General features: G+C 46.8%; 2 protein-coding genes across 3 annotated transcripts; both read left to right on the top strand.

The window, feature by feature from the left end:
• Nucleotides 1–12,832: 12,832 nt before the first annotated feature.
• LCE5A (late cornified envelope 5A) lies at nucleotides 12,833–14,276 on the top strand. 2 transcript variants are annotated; one of them, XM_073008108.1, is made up of 2 exons: nucleotides 12,833–12,940; nucleotides 13,641–14,276. In XM_073008108.1, exon 2 carries the CDS (start codon nucleotides 13,662–13,664, stop codon nucleotides 13,989–13,991), a length of 330 nt encoding a protein of 109 aa, XP_072864209.1. In that variant the 5' UTR covers nucleotides 12,833–12,940; nucleotides 13,641–13,661; the 3' UTR covers nucleotides 13,992–14,276. The 2 variants fall into 2 exon arrangements, with proteins under 2 accessions (XP_072864209.1, XP_072864208.1); XM_073008107.1 differs by having other exon boundaries at nucleotides 12,895–13,092.
• Nucleotides 14,277–16,715: 2,439 nt separating this feature from the next.
• On the top strand, nucleotides 16,716–18,254 carry CRCT1 (cysteine rich C-terminal 1). The gene is made up of 2 exons (XM_007977136.3): nucleotides 16,716–16,786; nucleotides 17,593–18,254. The coding sequence occupies exon 2, from the start codon at nucleotides 17,615–17,617 to the stop codon at nucleotides 17,927–17,929; it is 315 nt and encodes a 104-aa protein (XP_007975327.1). The 5' UTR covers nucleotides 16,716–16,786; nucleotides 17,593–17,614; the 3' UTR covers nucleotides 17,930–18,254.
• The last annotated feature ends 1,934 nt before the right edge of the window (nucleotides 18,255–20,188 follow it).

Below are 20,188 nucleotides of genomic sequence, written 5' to 3'. Positions count from 1 at the left end.
TTTGTGTTTGTACTTAGGTTGTTCAGAAAGTGACCTGGGATGACTTCACTGGACAGCCCTGAATGAAGACCAAAATTCCTTTCAACTCCAAGAGTCCTGGGAGAGCAGGTTTATATCCCTCATCCCTAGTTTCCCCCTTGTCCTATGGGACAGGATTGCTGTCCCCTGAGGGAACTCCAGCTAGCGAAGGGTCTTCTCTAGCTCCACTGAGAGCTACAGCATCTATGGTTTTCTTGAAGGGGCTGAAATTCAGCAAACATGGGTTCTGGGCCTGCTACTTTCTAGCTGTGTGGCCGAAGCCCAGCTGCATCTCTGTTCTGGCTCTGGGTCTCCGTTCTCTCATCTGGGGAGAAATCGACCCTGACCACTGCATGTACCACTGCCCAGCACTCCTTCTACGACTTAGGCCTGAAACCCAGTGATTATAAATTCATTTCTTTATTTTGAGAGTTGGTATCTATTGAAACACAGATATATTCCCCAGGCAAGGGCCATGCTTAATCGTGAGTAAGTTTCAGATGGTTTACAGAGACTGGATTTTGAATGGACAGGAGAAAAGGAAGAGAGTCTGAGGGCATTGGCCAAAGGTGAGATGCCCAGATCTGAGAGCTCCCCCAGGGGAAGGTCCACCTCCCCAAACCACTTCACAGTGGTTGGTGCCTGACACATGGAAGGCATTCAATGTGTGTTGCTGATACCAGAGACTCAGAAACAGGACACTGGCACTCATAGTTTTTTGCTGCAACCATCCAGTTCTCCTCTCTGAACCTCAGTTTCCATATCTGTCCAGCCATTGTCTACCATAGCTGGATTCAACTGGATTCAGCTCACAGCTTGACTAAGGTTGCCTTCCCACCAGCGTTAGTACGGCCATTAGCATGGATACAGTCCCATCAGAGGAGGCAGACTGAGCTCTGCCTGGCAACCATTACCTGCCTTGCTGTCCATTCTCTTGGGTGGACCTCTGCCCTCTCTGAGCATCTTGGCTGGGAGTTGGTCTGTGCCTTAGCTTCTAACCAGAAGTTGAGGAGCAGGGCTGGAGGTGGAAACACCAAGGAGGAGAATTGTTTTCCTGTTTACTATGGAGCAGTGGAGAGGGACAGGGTTAACCTTCATTTCTGACCCTGAGTTGTGCCACCCTGGGCATGCTAGTGAAATAATTGACATTTCACTATTATTGGGAGGCATCCCTGTCCTGGTCTGCTAACAAGTGGAATAATATCTATTATTTATTTAAGCAATTACCTCAATTGACATTTGCTTTCCTTTTTATCTTTCTCATATTCTGACTTCCCAAGCTTTGAGTGAGAGAGGCAAAAACACCCAGGAGAAAATAGCACATATTCACACAGCACTTTACAGCCTAAGGAACACTTTTATATTCACTGTTTAATTGAATGCCCATGGTATCTCTGGGAGAATGGTCATGGCTGGGTGAGATTCTCTTCCTGTAGTTCCATAGGAACCTGTTTCTCCTTTTATAGCTCTGGCAATAATTTTAAGTCTTAATGTCAGTCTTTTCTAATTAACTGTATTTCATGAGATCAGGGGTCATGTCTCTGTTCACTGCTGTGTTCCCAAAGCCTAGCATATAACTGCTGCTAAAAAAAAAAATATTTTGTTTTGATTCCTGAATAGATGAAAAATCTCACTGTTCCCACTTTATAGATGAGGCAACTGAGGCCTCAAGAAGCGAAGTGACTTTCCCAAGTTCATCTAGCTAATTGATGGCAAAAATGGGATCCTTTCTGGCTCCTAGCTGAAAAGGTTGAAAGGGTGGGCAAGGGTATCTGTGGGAAGTCATCTGCTTTCTGCCAGGCCTTGGGAGTGGAAGGCAACTCCGAAGAGAGAAGAGTGTTATGTCGTCTATCAGCACTCGTCACACTGCCTTACAAGTGAATGCTTATGTATCTGCCTGCCTCAACCCGGCCCTGACCCAGAGTGGGGATGTCCTAAGGACAGGGCTGTGTTTAATTTCCATCTGTGTCATCAGGGTCGAGCATGATGCCTGGTATGTTATCAGTACTTAATATGTTTTTGAGGACTGAATGACAGATTGATGGATGAACCTTCCAATAGCAGCTCCAAATGTCTTGTATGTGATGCTGTAGGTGCAAGGTCAGGGTGAAGCTGCTTGAAGCCAGGCTTGGCCCTGAGTGGAGACATTATGAGGTGTTGTTGATAGTGCTGGGTATTGACCAAGTTTTCGGAACTGTGAGCCCCAGAGCACAGGGCCTGTGGGAAGCCTGCGAGACACTTCCACCAGATCCACCCGAGCAGGATGGACTCGCAGAGGCCATCGTGTCCAGCTCCTTGTCTTCCACTGGAGGACACACTGCTGCAGAGGGGCAAAGTGACTGCGCAAACCCAGGCACCACCCCACCCAATATTCTGGTTCCTAAGGGCCTGCAGAACCAGCTGGTGAGAATAGGGTGCTCATTCCCTAGTCATCAGTGGAGTCCTACAGGGGTCAAGGCAGGGTCACAAAGATTAGCCATCAGCTTCATTCTCGCTTTCTCATGCTCTTTGGGGCAGGACAGTGTTTGCCCTCAGTGCTGTCTTCCAGGTAGGCACCAGGAATGCCTGGAAGTGTCACTGACACTCAGCTCTCACCTGGGGGTCTTTCCTGCTGTGGCCTTACCTCCTGCACCCCCTAGAACCACTGACATCACGTAAAGCTGTGCGGTTATGTGAGAGACAACACCACTCACAGGGTGGCTTTAATTGTCATCAACATCATTATTTGGTTATGTTTACATTATTATGATAGTTATTATTGCACTTTATGGATCACCACATACTTTGCTATATGTGATCTCACTTGTTTGGGTAGCATATAGTTGGCCTCCATTGTATAGATGAGAACACTGGGGCTCAGAGAAGCAGTGTGGTGTGTCCAAGGTTGCAGAGTTAACACGGCAGAACTGAGACTCAAGGGCAGATTTCCCTGTTTCTTATTCAGTTCACTCTGCTTAATGGATTCCTCTTCCACTTTAAAGATATGAATGGCTCACCACTGGGCACTGAGGCTTACACTCCTATTAGAATGGATTCCCACCACTCTTATCTCCTGGATCCCAGTGAGAAACGTGGAACCTGGTGACCCTCTTGAGCCTAGTGTTTCCAAGACAGGATCCTTCTACGGTGCTAGGATGGCTTGTGGGAGAGATACACGTGGAAAGCCCCAGGAAACGATAGGGCTGAAATGAGGAAATAGCAAAGGGTTCCAGGGCACCTGCTATGTACCACAAAGGATGCCCATGGACTGTGAAGTTTTCTAACTCAAGAGGCTTTCTACTCAGGTAAATGAGCATTTGTGTCTAAGGGTCTTGGGAATGAGGGGAGGTCACCTCTGTTCTGGGAAGCTGGCTTTAGCCTCATGCGTGAGTTGTCCAGATGCTCACAGAGGCTCACCCTGCTCTCTCAGCCAGCTCAGTGGCACGTGGATCAGCTCCTTCCCTCTCTCCTTCCCTTCTTTCACCCCCTCCTTCCCTCCTTTCCTCCTTCCTCCCTCTTCCAAAAATATTCAATGAGCATCTACTATGTTCCAAACATCCTCTGTGTTCTAAGGATTTAATAATAAACCAGAAACCTAAAGAGAGAAACTCTCTCCGGTACATAAAGAGTTTGGTCCAGGGACCAAGCTCTATACCAGAGAAACCCTGAGCACTTGGAATGTTGCAAGTGGGAACTGACAGAGGTTCAAAGTACTGGCCCCATCCAAAGGGCCTCCACAGAGTAACCCCCTTGGGAGGGCAGTAACTGAACCTTCATGCAGCTTCCTGGGGCAGAGGGGGACAGCAGCAGAAGCCAGGGGTCATTTTTCCCCTGAAATCTTCCTAAAGCCTGCTGGGCTTCCTGTCACTCAACTAGGCAATTAGCAGTTGAGAGGACACTCTATGGGCACTGCAAGACTCTGTCTACCCTTCCCCAGGCTCCGCTCGGCTCAGATGTGGCCACTGAGGAGGCAGTTCAGACAGTGGAGATGGGAAAGACATGGGAAGGACATGGGGCTCAGTGGCTAGAGTTCTGAGTGCTGGTTCTGGCTTCTAGAGCCAGTTTCATCCCTTGGATGAGAAGGGATGGGCCAAATCTCTGACAGACTCCTGGTGACCTGTGGAGTCTAAGAATAACTCAAGCAGGACCTGGTGTCACTCAATTTATCTAATAAGGGATCCAGAATTTCCAGTGCTTAAAAGCTCCTGTTTGTCTGGCATCCCAGGGAGACCAAGGCAACACACTGATGAGAAGTGACTTCATCACAGTTTCCACCTGTATCAGACTGAGTCAAGGTCAGAACCTGCTGCACAGTGACCAGGCTGGCCTTGTGGGCCTCCTCCCTCCGCGACAATGACGACAAGCTCTCAGTCTTTCATTCCTTCATTCTTCACTCAACAAATATTTGCTGAATGCCATGAACTCTGTGCTGAGCCTTGAGGATACACAGTGATGAATAACCTCAGCATCTGTCTCCAAGCACCTCTGAGTATTTATGATACACAGCCTCTGTGATATCCCCCAGCATCATGGTGGAGTGCCCAGACCCCATTGTGGAGAGGCTCAGAATCAAATAAAGAGGTGATCCTGTTGGAGAGCACAGAGAGTGCCAGGCACCTTGCCAGGGAGGCATTCCATTACAGGAGCCAGTGCTGGGGCTGTCTCAGAAGGTTTCCTAGAGAACAGGAGCCTGAGAACATGCAGGAGTGGAGGAAAAAGGGTGTTCTAAGCAGAGGGTGCACGCAGGCGCATTCAGGGATGGTAATAATTTGAGGAGGCTGTAGTGTCCATATGGTGCAGGGACATAAGGCTGGGCAGGTAGAAGCTGCCAAGTTATGAAGCATCTAGGCACCACGTGGAGGAACTTGACTTTTTTTTTCCTCTGTGGGTAATTGGGAGCCCTCGAAAGTTTTAAATAGACTCAGACTTACCTTTTAGAAACAGAAATGGTGAGGGTCTGTCTGAGTAGAGGAGACAGTAGGGCTGGGAGGAGGAGCCTGGGTGCATGATTAGACGTGGAGGTGAGGAAGAGGGAGAAGGTGGGATGCCTCTCAGCTTTGGGTCTTGGGGACATTTACTGAGGGAATTAAGGAGGCTTCAGAGGAGGTAACGATGATGGGTCCTATTTGCATCAATGACTGTAAACTGTGGAATGTGGCTTATATCATCAGAGGGGAGGGTAAAAGAGAAGGAGTTGGGAGGAGGGAGGAGAGGTCCTTATGATGGAGTGCATGGCAGAGGTGGAGGGACAGAGGATGAGTAGAGGGAACATGTAGAGGGGAAGAGACTGAATTCCCTGGGGGGAGTAATCTTCAACCCTAGGACAGACATAGCCATATTCCCAGATTGCTCTTTTGGATATTGGTGAAAAGCCTGGCACACAGGCAGCAGGAAATTCTTGGGCATTTCATCATTAACCTAGAGACTTCAGGCATGTGTGAAATTGCTCCGACTCCTGTGACGTGACTCAGTCATACTCCGCCCGTCAGACACCGGAGCATGACTGAGCAGGCTCAGAGAAGTCCTGGTACCTCAGGGCAGGGAGAGGCCAGAGCTGGGCGGGCATAGGTGGGTGGGATTGGGAGAGGGGTGGAAAGAGAAGCCCCAACCTATAACCATAAATACTAGTTGCTGGGATACGTGGGTGTCTTTCCTCTTTGTTACAAGTGAGATTCACTTTCTGCCCTGTGTTTTTAAGTTATCAACAAAATCACCACTACCTGAAGTAGAATGTCCTGTAGGTGGGAAGAGAGAATTGTATTTGCTGTTCATTTCCCATCTCTGTTCATTTCTTCCTTCCCTTCTTCTCCTTTCCTTTTTCCCTTCCTTCTATCTATCCTTCCTTCCCTCTTTTCTTCCTCACTGCCTTTCTCTCTCTTCCCTATTTACTATGCTTACCATGTATCCAGACTAGAGCTAACCAAGCCCCAGCTTTACAAAGTTAAATTAAATTTCTTTAGTCTTTGGAGCATTGACATAGTCAATTGAGCTTTGAAATCTTGATGGGGAAGACAGTATCTTTGGGTGGAGGGAAACTTTTTTCCCAATTGTGGGTGCAAGATCTGCCTCTGGGGTGCTAATTTCAGCTCAATAATCACTGGGTTTTTTCCGTACATGAGCCATGGTTTGAGACAACCCACTGGAGGTGAGTGGCTCGGAGCAAAGCGGGACTCACATCCTCAGTCCCTTCTGGAGTCAAGACCTGGGAACCCCGAGGCAACCAGGGTACCAAGGCTGACGCTTGTGTGGGCCTCAATGTCTCCTTCCCTCCACTTGGCTCCATTCAGCTCATGTTCCTAAGGCATCCACTATTTTCCTAGCTCCATGCTTTGAGAAATTAATAGAAGGATAACATGTAGCTCCTGCTTCCAAGGAGTTCAAGATCTTGCAGGTAAATGATGTCCACATATGGAGCAGGCAGTACTGTGCAGGCTGTGATTAAACATCTGAGAAGCGAGTTGGCCAGTGAGGCTACTGGAGACCAGGTAGGCGGTGGTGGCATGTGAACTGTAGATGGATGCAGAAGAAAGGGAAGGCCATTCTGAGCCTCAGGAGTAATGGGACTGTGTATAACTCACTTCTTCCTTATGCCTACAGAGCCACGCATGGTGCCTGGTGCTTAGTGGAAACCAAAACACCTGCAAAATTAAATGAAAGCATCAAATGTCACTTCTGATCCTTTCAGTCTATTTAGTACCTCTGCGTTAATTTAAACAGCGTATCATCCAAGTAATGCATATTCATTGCAGAAAATCAGAAAATGTAGGTAAGCAAAAGAAAAAGAAATGGGCACGATCCCCCACCCAGAATAAATTGCAGTTAATATCTTAATATGGTCAATCCAAGCTTTTTTTCCCTGATTATTTACCTACTCTCTATATATACCATACATATATATAATAGAGAGAGAGACTTACATAAATGAATTTTTCATGTTGCTTATACTACTGTAACTTGATGTATACCTTTTCCTTTCTAATCCACTTTGCTTAACCTTTGGTCCATACCCATCAGAGTCTGCTTGTATTGCAGTTCCTGGGGAACACCTGTCTCCACCACTGGACGGACAGCTCTTAGCGGGCAGTGCTGATGGCTTCCCTATCTTTGCCTCCCCACTGCCTAGCCCAGGACTAGCTCCCCGTAGGTCATCAATGTAAGCTAGGAGAACTGAAAACAAGTCCTGCCGAAGGCAATCCACTGATGAAGGCAAATGGGCAGATTAAGCAACTGTGAGGGACAGCCCAGTTGCCTGGTTCCCTAGAGGCAGGCACATGGTATACCTGCCACTGGATGGAGGTACCCTTACCCTGGTGTGATGGGATGCCTAGCCTACTTGCAGCCAGCCCCTCCCTGTTGCCTGCTTCACGCCACCTGTATGCTTGGTCTCCGTCCTCTCCATCTGAGAAAACAAGGTACCTCGGTGTGTGTGTTTCCAGGAGCCTCCTTGGCTATTTTTACTCCCTCTGAGTCCCACGCCCCGGATATTTACCTGCTCTCCGAGAGGAGGAATCCTCCTTTCTCTGTTTACTCACTCTGGAGGCTCCCATGGCATCCTCGCCTCCAGGCTCCAGCTATGGAGATGCTCTCCATAGAGAAGATAACACTGTAGCTGGCAAGGCCCCCAGGAAACCTGAGCATCCCACGTGCCAGGGCGAGCAGACCTGGCTCGGTGTATGGAGGTGAGGCTTTTCCAGGAAGTGCGCACACACACCTGGGGGCCCCAGGCAGCTCATGAGTCAGTCAGTCTCTGATGTCCTTGCTTGCACCCATGTCTCTGGCACTCATTACTTGCAGGTGGTGGTGCCCAGGAAGGCAAGAAGAAAGGTCTGCAGCTTGAAACCAGACTGCTAGAGGCCCTTCCACTCAGCACTTTGTTCACTTAGGACAGGAAGAAAGCTCCATTTTAAGGCCATATTGCAGTATCTTCTCAGAAGAGGAGCATCTACGGACTGCTTTTGTGCATTATATTCTAGCCCCCTAGGATTTTAGTCTGTGCACCCCTTCTATGACAGGATGCACAGACCCTGGGCTAGAGGTCGCTGTGATTCGAGAAGCAAGCATGAGGTATAGAGTCCAAAGAGCTGGATTTGAACCCTGGTAACTTCTCTTAACATCTGTGTGACCTTAGACAAATTTCTTGGCCTCTTTGTGCATTGATTCTATCTTTGAATAATAGGGGTAGTAACCCTCTCTTCTACAAAATTGGGCTGTTGTAAAGATTCCAGTAAAGGAAAGAATGCACAAACACCTCATAAATGGTAAAATGCTCTCCAGAAGTTAAAGAAGAAGAAACCCTCATCTTCCTGAGAAGAGGTGCAAGTAGTATCTTGAAAATTCAAATAAGCCCAAAGTGATAGCAGGTTGTCCATCCTACTCTATGGAATTTTTCAAGCTCCAGTCCGGGAAATAAGTAGCTGGGAGCTTTAAGCCCAGTGGAGGGCCCCAGGAATGCACTGGCAACCATCATGACATCTCTGTTTTCACTGATGATGGTGAGGACAAGACTAATAATGACCAGAATAAGAAGGGCTAAAAATTACTAAGCGCTTTTTATGTGCCAAGTCTAGGACGAAGGGCTTTGCAGGCATTATCTCATGGAGTCCTCATACAACTGGCATGGCCATGAGCACTGTTATTATCCTCATTTTATGGCTGAGTAAACAGCTCCAAGGGGTCACATAGCTAGCAAGGGGTAAAGCTGGGACAATCCAGACAGCACTTTATCTGTAAGAATTTTCTCTGTCACCTCTTCACTGAGCTTCCCTTGGCCTGATGTCAGCCTCAGAGGTATTGAGGATCCTCTTGGTTGGTTTCTATTGCTGCTGTAACAAATTACTGCAAATTTAGTTGCTTACAACAACACACAGGTATTACCTTATAGTTTTGTAGGTCAGACTGGCATAGGTCTCACTAGGCTAATATCAGACTGTTGACAGGGCTGTATTCCTTCTGGAGGCTCTAGGGAAAAGTTATTTCCTTGCCTTTCCCAGCTGCTAGAAGCTGCTTATATTCATTGGCTTCTCTCCCCTTCCTACATTTTCAAAATGCCTCACTCCAACCTCTGCTTCTGCTGATAAATCTCCCCTCTCCGACGTTGACCCTTTTGCCTCTCTCTTATAAGGACCTTTGTGGTTACAGCGAGCCCACCTGCATAATCCAGGAAAATCTCCCTATTTCAAGATCCTTGACTTAATCACATCTTCAAAGTTCCTTTTGCTGTGTACGGTGATATATTCACAGGTTCTGGGGATTGGAATGTGGACATCTACGCACAGGATGGGTGGGAATTATTCTGTACACTATTCAGACTTTACATCAGGGCAACAGTGACCAGTGGAAATAAGACAAATAGAAAAAATCCCTTTCCAGTGTCAGACTCCAGATTCAGCCTGTAGTGGGTGAGAGCAGCACTGTGCAAAGCCCCTCACGAAGGCAGTTCCCAGGCCACAGTCCAGCACAGAGAAGCAAAGGGCTGTCAGGGACATATGTTTTCAGGGCTTCCAAATCTGTCCAGGGCTGGAGGTGTTCAGATGACCTGATGGACATGTCTAGTGTTGCTGACCATCAAAACCTGAGGTTGTTGTGCAACCTCATGCTCATAGAGTGCTGGCAGGTTATGACGACTTCTTCCAGGAGTTTTCCTACAGGAAGACAATGTACCTGCCAACATTGACACTCAGGTTTCTCTTTGTAAGTCGATGTCATCACAGTCTCTTGTGAGTTAGGTGCAGTGAATCAGTGTCCACAGGATTAATCAGCTCAGGGGCATGGGCTAAGGAACTTAGCCATGCTAAGGCTAAGAGTTGGACTTCTGGGCTAAGGAACAGTCATCCAGATAGTGCTATGCTGGGGAGGGTTCTTGGGGGTCTGCCAGCTGGCCTATCGCTGGAGATGCCAGACACTGCCTTTTCAACACAGGTACTCAATCCCTGGTTATTTAGTAGAGGTAATGATCACTTCCAGTTTTTTCAGATGTGCAATTCAGGCTGTGATTCAGCATATTTATTACTATTTTCACTCCAACTTCAATAGCCATGTTTAACAAGCAAATTTTATAAAATATATCTTGCTAGAAAAAATCACAATAAGAAATAAAATACTATTCAAGAGGCAGACTGTTATGAGGGAGAGAGGGCAGATAGCAGGGTTTGAATTCCATCTCTGCTCCCAGCTCTCCATGTGATCCAGGGAAAGCCTCTTTCCATCTCTGAGTCTCAGGTTCCTTTTCTGTCAAACAAGGGGCATGATCTAAATCAGCAATTATCAATCCCAGTGGTGCAGCAGAGCCACTTGATGGAGGTCTGGAGAATGTCAAAGCCTAGATCTCACTGGGGTTGAGAAACACTGGCTCTGAATGATGGCCAAGGTCCTTTCCACATCTATTCTATCATCCCGTGAAATGTCTAGAATTTGTCAATGAAAATCTGGGTTTGGATTTGTTTGAGGCGTCCATCTTGCTTGCTGAATAGTAAATTCAACTGAACAAGGAAATGAAAACTGAACACCTGCTGCCTACAATGCATTCAATTAGACCCCTTAGGGATTCCTGCACTAAAGACCTTACCGTGTGGTCAGATAGGTGGTCATGTGCCCAAACAATTATAAGTAAAAGAGGATGGACATTGTTCCTTTTAGAATTCACCAAACCCATGTGTTAAATGGGTAATTCCTTTAACTTCTACTGGGATTCCTTTTCCAGAAATTCAGAACCTGTGTTCTACTTTCTTGCTTATACTTCTCCACAAGGAGGGCAGAGACAGATCTGATGCATAGAGATTCAGTGGCCACAGGAGCCTACCTGCCTCCCAACCCCGTGGTCTTTATCTAGGCCTACTCTGAGTGCTGGAATTTAGAAGTGACACAGCATCAGGTTTCATTTTAAACATTTATTGAATGCTTACTATATGCCAGGCATTATTACAAGAGTTTTACATATATTAACTCATTTAATCTGCACATGACCCCATGAAATAAACACTACTTTTTTCACCATTTCACAGGTGAGGACAGTGAGGTGGAAAGCTCATGTCACTTGTTCAAGGTCACACCACTGGTAAGTGGGGAGCTGGGATTCAAACCCAGAGACTGGTTCTAGAATTCATGCTCCTAACCACTTATAAATAGATTCTGTGCCCTTCATGCAGTGTTCTTATGGCTACCAAAAATAATCCTTCCAAACAATGAATAACATGGGAAATGTTGATGTTAAAATGTTAAGTGTAAAGTTAATAAAATAAACTCATGTAAGTACTATGAGAAAGACTATGTAAAATACAAACAAAACTCAAATAACAACAACAAAACAAACACTATATATAGAAAAAAAAATGACTGAAAGGAAAATAGTAAAATAGTAACAGTATTTTAGGGATGGGATTATGGGTGATTTTAAAACTTTTCCTATTTTTTGGTGTTTTTAAATAATGAGTATGCTTTCTTTATAATCTCATTCCCTAGTGGCAAGCAAATACTCTTAATATTTTGCTATAAGAAAACATTAAGTCTAAGCTCTGATATCATAAAAATTAGTTTTGGTTTCAAAATTGGCAGGTCAGTAATTTGAAATTTAGAATATATTTTCTCATGGAAATAAGGATAGCCATAGGGATTAGTTTTTTCTTTTTTAAACTTGAAGTTCTAAGAACTGTGCTAAGAACTTCATCTGTATTTCTTTATTCAGTGGATTAGGAATATTTTCAGCTCCCTTTTCCAGTGATGGTTAAGTAACTTGCCAGAGGTTGCACAGGTAGAGAGAGCAAGGGTGGGAACTGTTGCTGGACATCCCTCTCCAGGGTCTGTGTTATACCTGGGCTGATGCTTCTCACCGCAGCCCATTTCAACGAGCATGAAGCTAAGGTACTGCCTTTTTCTCCCAGTCTTATTTTCTCCCACTGCAGCTTTCATTGTGAATATGCCATATTTTGGCCACCCTTTCCAGCTAAGTCAATTTTGGTAACTATCCTGGGGACCCAGCTTTCCCTCAGAATACTATCTGCTGAGAAAATAAGCTTTGGCTCCCACCATGGGCTTTTAAAACCTATATACTCCTCCTCTTCACCTCTCCCATCCAAAGATGAATCTTCTCCTGAGGTCCTTCCCAGGTTGGATGCTCTTCTCTTATGAATGACTGGAACTGGTGCCTCACTTCTGGAAACCTCCAGATGAGTCGAGAGCTTTTGCTCCACCCTCAGTGTACACCTGGTCTTTGCCACCTCACCTGGAGCTGGCCAAAGGCCCCTTCTTTAACACGAGTAAATAAACCATTTTAAAGGCATTTGTTAGTGCTGAATCAGTACTGTTTGTGAGCTCTTTTGGAGCATCAAATTCAGGCAAGGAGAGAAGCCCAACCACCCACACTGTCCGCATTAGATCTGCCTAAAATAACATCATTGAGATATCAGACATTCTTAGTTCTGGTTATGGCATCATCTAGGAATGAAAAAAATCACGTTAGTTTATTTCCTTGGGCCTACAATTTTATTTTGGATCCCTATTATTATTCTAAAAAGGGCCATTTAATTTCCATCTTGGGAATTTTCTCCTTCAGTTCCTATACCAAAGAGAAAACAGAACTTCTGTTCATCCCAGAGGCGTAGAGCCATACTGGCCCAGCTCAGAAAATAGAAAGCATAGCAGAGCTGCCTGTGAGATAGATAGGTGCCATGTGCAATTCACAGAGCTTCCTCACCATCCTAGACGCCTGCAGTTCTCATGGGATCTTCCTGTGGATTAATACTTGAGATGCTTATGGAGGGAGGAACTGGGTCCGTGGGATGCGAGGGGAGGGAGTCACCCATGCCTTTATGAAATATGCTTCCAGCAACCCGCACATGGTCTGCACCTCCTGATGCTAGGTCAGGACTGAATCGTATAAAAGGCAAAGCTTCTCACAGCAACTCAGTCTACCTGTCTCCTGAGTGATCTGCTGCAGTGCCTGAACCAGGTAGAGTGCTTCTCAGGACCAGGATGAACTCTTGGTACCAGTGTTTTGGGCAGAAAGAGCCCCTGGGTGGAGGTTGAGGCCATTCTTGAAGAAAGACAAGAATAAAAGAGAATTTTGGAGGGGAGGGTTCTTCTGGAAGGAGAAGATGGAAGGTAGGTGAAGGGAATGAAGGACTGATGTCTTTCTGAAGTTCCAAGGAATTCATTTGAAAATATGGAGTTACAAAGTGGAAATCATTTGTATCATTCTTGTTACTGGTCTTGGGAGACTGGGTTTTTAAAATCTGGTCATCTTAGGCCAGGCGTAGTGGCTCATGCCTGTAATCCCAGCACTTTGGGAGGCCGAGGTGGGCAGGTCAAGAGGTCAGGAGTTCGAGACTGACCAACGTGGTGAAACCCCGTCTCTACTAAAAATACAAAAATTAGCTGGGTGTGGTGGTGCACACCTGTAATACCAGCTAATTGGGAGTCTGAGGCAGGAGAATCACTTGAATCTGGGAGGTGGAGGTTGCAGTGAGCCGAGATAGCACCACTGCACTCTAGCCTGAGTGACAGAGCAAGACTCCATCTCAATAAATAAATAAATAAATAAATAAATAAATAAATAAATAAATTCTGGTCATCTTAGAGATAAAATCTTGTGAAATTATAGTTCAATTTTAAGGGCAAGGAAGTGACCTTGGGCTTGTATTGTCTTTCAGCTTTATTCAGCTCCTACAGAGATGTCCTGCCAGCAGAGCCAGCAGCAGTGCCAGCCTCCTCCCAAATGTACCCCTAAATGCCCTCCCAAGTGTACTCCTAAGTGTCCTCCCAAGTGTCCCCCCAAATGCCCTCCCCAGTGTTCAGCCCCATGCCCACCTCCAGTCTCTTCCTGCTGTGGTTCCAGCTCTGGGGGCTGCTGCAGCTCTGAGGGTGGTGGCTGCTGCCTGAGCCACCACAGGCCCCGCCGGTCCCTCCGACGCCGACCTCAGAGCTCCAGCTGCTGTGGCAGTGGCAGTGGCCAGCAGTCTGGGGGCTCTGGCTGCTGCCACAGTTCTGGGGGCTGTTGCTGACCTGGGCCATGAGGAGCGTGAAGGAGCAGCACTGGCAGAGCCCAGGTGCAGAAGATCTGTATCAGTCTGAGGCTTCTTTTCTCTCGTTTCTCATGGAAGGACTTCAGAAATGCCTTAAGTTCTCCTCTTTATCCTGCCTGTGTTCACTCCATTGTGAGGTTGAGGTCTAGCCTGTGATATTTTCTGGCCTGACTTTCCCTCTCAGACATGGTTCTTTGAAAACTAGGTGTTGTAATTCAGTTATGAAGCTATTTTTTCTGTAACAATAAAGCTTTTTATTCCTGATATCACTGCCTCCTGATTTCATTGTTTGCCTCTCCCACTCCCTACCTACTGCATCAAGCCATCTTCCCTTCCCTTCTCTTAAATGCAAGCGAACACTTTACAAACTTGTTTGGGGAGCACATTTTGGCAGCGAAGCTACTCAAGACTCTGGAAAACAATATTCCCTTCTATGCACTGGATTCTGGAACTTTAAGCTTGAAGGAAAGAATCATGTCTGAGACCATTACACCAGACACAAGATTGTATGAGGATAGCCAGGAATGGGTTTGAAGAGAAGAGGATGGCTGTACTCAGAAGGGTCAGGTTCTGAGAGGGTTTCCTTCAAGCATGGGTCACAGTTTGAAAAACTGCTTGTCTTCTATTCATGGGGAATAAGATTGTCTGAAGTGCTCATCCTGGGCTCTAATAAATGGACACTCTTTTCTGATGATTATAAGTCCAGGTGTTTCCATCAGTTGGCTAGAGGGAGAGCTGGGTGGGCAGTGAGTGAGTTTTAGAGGCAGGTATGAAATGTCTGAGCACATTTTCCCTGCATGCTGAAATTCTGGATTTGAATCTGGGTAAAGAACTGAGAAAGACACACTTCTCTGTAAAGACTGTCTCTATGTGGTTGGGACACGTGTGTGTGTTTGTAGTGAGAAGTATAAGAGTACAGGGGTTTTGGTCCTTGTGTTGGGTTTTCCAAGTAACATTTCTTTAGGAATGGGCTGGTTCCTTCACGAGATACTCATAAAATACCTAGAAAAGATAACTAGAAAATTTAATTCCAAATCAGCCTTTAAAGATAAACAATTGATGCCTTCTTTGATAAGAGTTAAGAGTGATAAATAAAGTAACTTGGTTTATGAGATCATAACATGCCCACAGAATGAGTAGGCACTTGCCCAGATGATCTCCTTACATAGATTCCTACCAAACACATCCTTCTTCACTTCTTTTTTTTTTAAAAAAAGGATTTTGCCCATTTTCCCAGGGGAGATCCTGCCTCTGTCTTGTTATTTCATTACTTCCTTCTCTGTTCTAATATTGACTTTACTTTTTGGAATGTCTCACCTATACTCACCAACAGGTGCTCTAGGAACTGGCAACCTGTTAATCAGGCTCTAAATCCACGTTAAATGAAACTGGTATCTTTTGTGCGTATTCCCTCATGCCACTCCCAGCTCACTCACCCCCAAACCTGTCTCTCATCCTTAATTCTTGAATTCTTAGTCTTGGACTTCTGTTACAGTTCACATTCATAGTTGTGGGCAATTGCATTGATTAAGAAGCAGTTCCGAAGTTGATTGCCAAAGTATCCTCCAATTCTTAAAAATTAGTTATTCTAAAAACACTATTTATCATGCACACTTTCGACTTTTGGAAAGAACCTTCCTTTCCTTTCCTTTTTCCTTCCTTCCTTCCTTCCTTCCTTCCTTCCTTCCTTCCTTCCTTCCTTCCTTCCTTCCTTCCTTCCTTTCTCTTTCTTTTTCTTTCCTTCTTTCCTTCCTTCCTTCTTCTTTCTCTTTCTTTTCTTTCTCTCTTTCTCTCTCTCTCTTTCTTTCTTTCTCTCTCTCTCTCTTTTTCATCTTTCCCTCCTCCCTTCTTCCTTTCCCATTTTCTTTTGCATTGGGCAATGGATCTAGGGAGGACCTATCTTCAAAGGGAGATTGGTGGTTGGGGGTAGGATAAGAAGCAGGAGTCCCACAGGCTGACTCGCCTTTTTGCAATTGGGCCACTGTCCTGCACACACGTTTCTCTCAGTCATCCCACGCTGTATTATGGGGATGTGGTAACCCGACTACATTCACAACTTTTCTGGTCTTATGGTTCCTTAACTTTGCTTGGTTTTTCTTCCTGTCTCCAGTGACAGAGAGAAATCGCCCCTGGGATTCCCACAGGTGCATTCCTGTCATCGTCTTCACTCACTGCATCTTGAAGCATATGGATGAAACCCAGCAGGCTTATCGCATAGCTTGTGGTCTGCCCTGGGGAGCCAAGGACCAAAAGCCAGAGAGATGAGAATCAAGATAAAAATAGGTGAACTACCACCTACCAAGTAGATGACTACACAGGAATTGATGTGTGGGCAAGTTGAGACGTGTGTGTGTGTGTATGTGTGTGTGTGTGTGTGTGCGCGTGCGTGTCTGTGTACATTGAAGACAAGGGCACAAGGGGTTCCAGACCTCCCTGCATTTGAGCCCCATGCCTTCTCTTAGCATACACACAGCCTCCCAGGTACCAACAGTGCTCTGTTTGGAAAGTAAACATGCCATAGCAATCCTGGCACCTCTGTGAAGTGACTTAGATGCTCACGTGCACCACCTACAGCGCTACCTGAGTGATGAATGTCTCTGGGATGTGAGTGTCAGCTGAGCACGTCTGTTGGGAAATGGGCCCCTCCCAAGAGCCCGAACCTGAATACTTGTTATAAAAAGGTTCTCTGGCTGGACACTGCTCAATCCACTGCCTAGCAGTTGGCCCATTCCAGCCTGAGAACGTAGTGAGTCTTTCAGTGGAGCCAGGGTCCGGTAAGTCTCCTCGCAGGGTCTCGGGGAGAGGGTGGGATGAGTTGAGGGCACAGGAGAGGAGAAAACAGAACACAGGCAGCAGATAGATGCGGAAGGGGTGTCCTACAAGGCACCTAAGCTTCCAGTGAGCCAACCTCTTAAGGTACTAATGAGGACATAAAGGCAACACAGGAGGTGGCTTTTGCAAGGGTACACAGTAAGTCCACAGAAGAGCTGTGACTAGAACCCAGATCTTTCAGCTCCCTGGATGGGGTTATTTATATTGTCACAACTCTCCTTTCCCACGTGGTTGTGGGGCATGAGAGGCATAGGCAAGAAAGAATGATCAGGACCTGCTTCTGGCATGTGGATTATTTAGATCCAGCAGGTGGGACCGCGTGTTGGACTTGGGTGTTTTCTAAATGATGGGGTGTAGTAACTAGGAAGATACAAATCGAAGGTCGGTAGGAAAGTAAAATGAGGAAGAGGAAAAAAGCCAAGTGGAGATTTTGGACTGGATCATACAGATAAGCTGCCGCAGTGTGCTGTTTATTTTCCACTGTGGAGAACTTGAGCAGTCTTCTTCTAGTCAGAGAAAATGGAAATGCACTGATTCATTGCATAGATTGTGTCCTGCTCTGAGCATGTTTAACTCACTGGAAGCCCCTGCTTGGATTTGCTTTTCTGTGTCCCGCTCTTTCTGGGTACTTTTCCCCCCTTGTCCCAGGCCAGGCTGACTTGTACACTAAACCGAATCTCAAAAGCCCAGAGTTCCACCGGTGGAAAGAAAAAGCCGGCTCGCCTTTGAAAGGCTGCCTTTCTTCCAGGTTCGTCGTGAGGAGCTCCGCGATGTCCTCTCAACAGAGCGCCGCTTCCGCCAAAGGCTTTTCCAAGGGGTCATCCCAGGGCCCCGCTCCGTGTCCCGCCCCTGCGCCCACCCCGGCGCCCGCCTCTTCCTCCTCCTGCTGCGGCGGCGGCTGCTGTGGCTCCGGCGGTGGCTGCTGCGGCGACTCGGGCTGCTGCGGCTCCAGCTCCACCAGTTGCTGCTGCTTCCCAAGGAGACGCCGCCGGCAGCGGAGTAGTGGCTGCTGCTGCTGCGGGGGCGGCAGCCAGAGGTCCCAGCGCTCCAACAACCAGAGCTCAGGCTGCTGCTCTGGCTGCTGAGAGGCCCGCAGCCCCCAGCACTGCGCTAGAGAAACCCGCCCAACCCAGAGCGGTCCCGCCCGGCTGCGGCTCCCACGCGGGGCTGAGCCTTGCAGTTTGCCCCGTAAAGCGAATTGCACTTTGATGTTCAGAAACCCACTTTGTTCTCAGCCACGCAAAACTCCCTGACCCCGATGTGATTTTTCTCCCCAGGGATTCAAGAGCCATGCGTGGAACACTGGACCCTACTGTCTGCACGGGTTTGCACACAGCAGGTGCTCAGTAAATGCCTACTGATTTGATTGTCTTTTGAAGATGTCATAATAAAGCTTCTACCTCCTGAGAACACCTTTTCTTGTTTGTTCTTCATTCGTTTCTCCGCCCAGGTAGAAAGACTTGAAATGTTTGTGAAAGGCAGAATAGTATAATTCATGCCTGAACAAAAAGATGACTTTCTGATTGTTAATTATGATAGCAGCGATCAGATATCGACTGTTTCGAGGATTTTAATGACTTTACGTGACAAAGCTCTTGAGTATTCTCAGGACTTTATGTGGCACAATCTGATTCTCATAATGACTCGTGTAGGAGAGTGCTGTTATACCCTTTTTACAAGAGAAACTGAGGTTAAGTATAATTTGTTCAAAGTCACTCAGCTGGCGCCTGATAAAGAAGACAGGACATCTGATTCCAAGGCTTCATTGCTCTGCTGGGTCCTCACCTGGGCTTCCCAAGCCTTATCACCGAGGCGCTCCTCCTGACCACCAGGTTCAGGCAACTGTGTGGCAAAAGTGTGTTCTGGCAACTCTTGGGGGCTTTGGAATCAAGCCAGCTGTCTTTGTTTATTTTTTAGTTTTACGTTTTATTTTATTTTTTAATTTTTGGCATGGAAGGTTATTGACCTACTGCTTTGCTTGCTGGGGAGGAAATTTTTACTAAGATGTGCCTTCCAGGAAAGCTGGGAACTGCCCTCTCCAGGTCTCATTTGTGCAGCTGAAGCAGGACCAAGAGCCACGGGTTTCTGGGAGTCTCTGTGGTGCAGCATGCGTGCTCAGAAACGTGGGGATCTCATTCTTTAGAGATGGTGGCTGTGGAAGCGGCAATGGGTGGGTCATCTTGCATAGGTCAGAAACCTATCCCTGTGGGCACAGGTTTTATCCACTCATTTCAGGCACAAGGAAACAGGAGAACAATATCCTCTGCTGGGTTCAGAGGGAAGAGATAATCATGGTGATAATAATAGAAACACTAGTTACCATTTATTTGGCACTAACTTTATTTCAGGCACAAGTCAAGGCACTTTACATATATTATCTCACTTAATCCTCACAGTAATCTAAAAATATAGACATTCACTTCCCCACTTTTTATATGGGAAGGAATGGGTTTAGACCATTCCAGTGATTTGGCTGAAATCACAGAGCTAGTGAATGTCCCCAGATGGTGAGTGAGGGAGATGAGATTGAAACCGGAACCTGTGTGACTCCAAAGTCACGCCCTCACACTCAAAGAGTCCTGCTCTACTGTCTTAGAAATCACCACCGCACAGGGAAGGGACACTTGGGTCTCTGGACACACCCAGGCTCTCAGAAAATTGCAGCTCGGCTTCTTTGGCTGCTGCTCCCTTGGTGACCCAATGAGTGGGGAACTCTGTCATGGCATCCAGCCAGCAGCTGCCGGCTGGGGGTGTCTGCACAAAGGTGAGGTCGGAAATGCTCTACTGATTCATCCAGGATGTTTGATGTTGCGGCCAAATGACCCCCTGCCAGGGAGGCTCTGGAGGGCAGTCCTGCTCTGCCTGGGAGTGGCCCTTCCTTCCATGTCTGAGATTCTGAGATTTCCAGTAGGAGGTGATTTGTGGAAGCTGTTTACAAACAGATGATATCACCCGTGAACCTGCCTCCTCACACCAGTGATGTGTGCTGAAACAGCAAGCCCTGGGACTTGGTGGGCAGTGGGTGGGAAGGAAGAACTGTCTGACTCAGAACAGACACACTGCAAAGCTACTCTGAGGGTGAGGGCTCAACCTGGAGCAGGAAGCTGAGGCCTGAGCTCTGGGAAAGAAAGGTGGTGACTCACGGAGAGACATTAGAGTCCAAATAGGAGCACATGCCCTGTACACGAAGCATTTGGGTCTCATGTCAAATGGCTGGCCCTGAGGGTGGCGGTACCTCCAGGCCCACATGCTGCTGAAAACCAGCAGGCCAGCACACATGAACTTTGATGAGAAACACTTGAGTATTTTAAGAATAGTTTTATTTTGGAAACCTAGAAAGCAAC

Source organism: Chlorocebus sabaeus, chromosome 20 (assembly GCF_047675955.1).
Source record: "Chlorocebus sabaeus isolate Y175 chromosome 20, mChlSab1.0.hap1, whole genome shotgun sequence".
Lineage (NCBI taxonomy): Eukaryota > Metazoa > Chordata > Mammalia > Primates > Cercopithecidae > Chlorocebus > Chlorocebus sabaeus.
Note: the sequence above shows the minus strand (reverse complement) of the source record. Positions and strands in the feature narration are given on the sequence as shown.

What these genes read in the sequence shown, in the direction of transcription:
- LCE5A (XM_073008108.1), top strand. Translation starts at nt 13,662, where the DNA reads ATGTCCTGCCAGCAGAGCCAGCAGCAGTGCCAGCCTCCTCCCAAATGT.
- CRCT1 (XM_007977136.3), top strand. Translation starts at nt 17,615, where the DNA reads ATGTCCTCTCAACAGAGCGCCGCTTCCGCCAAAGGCTTTTCCAAGGGG.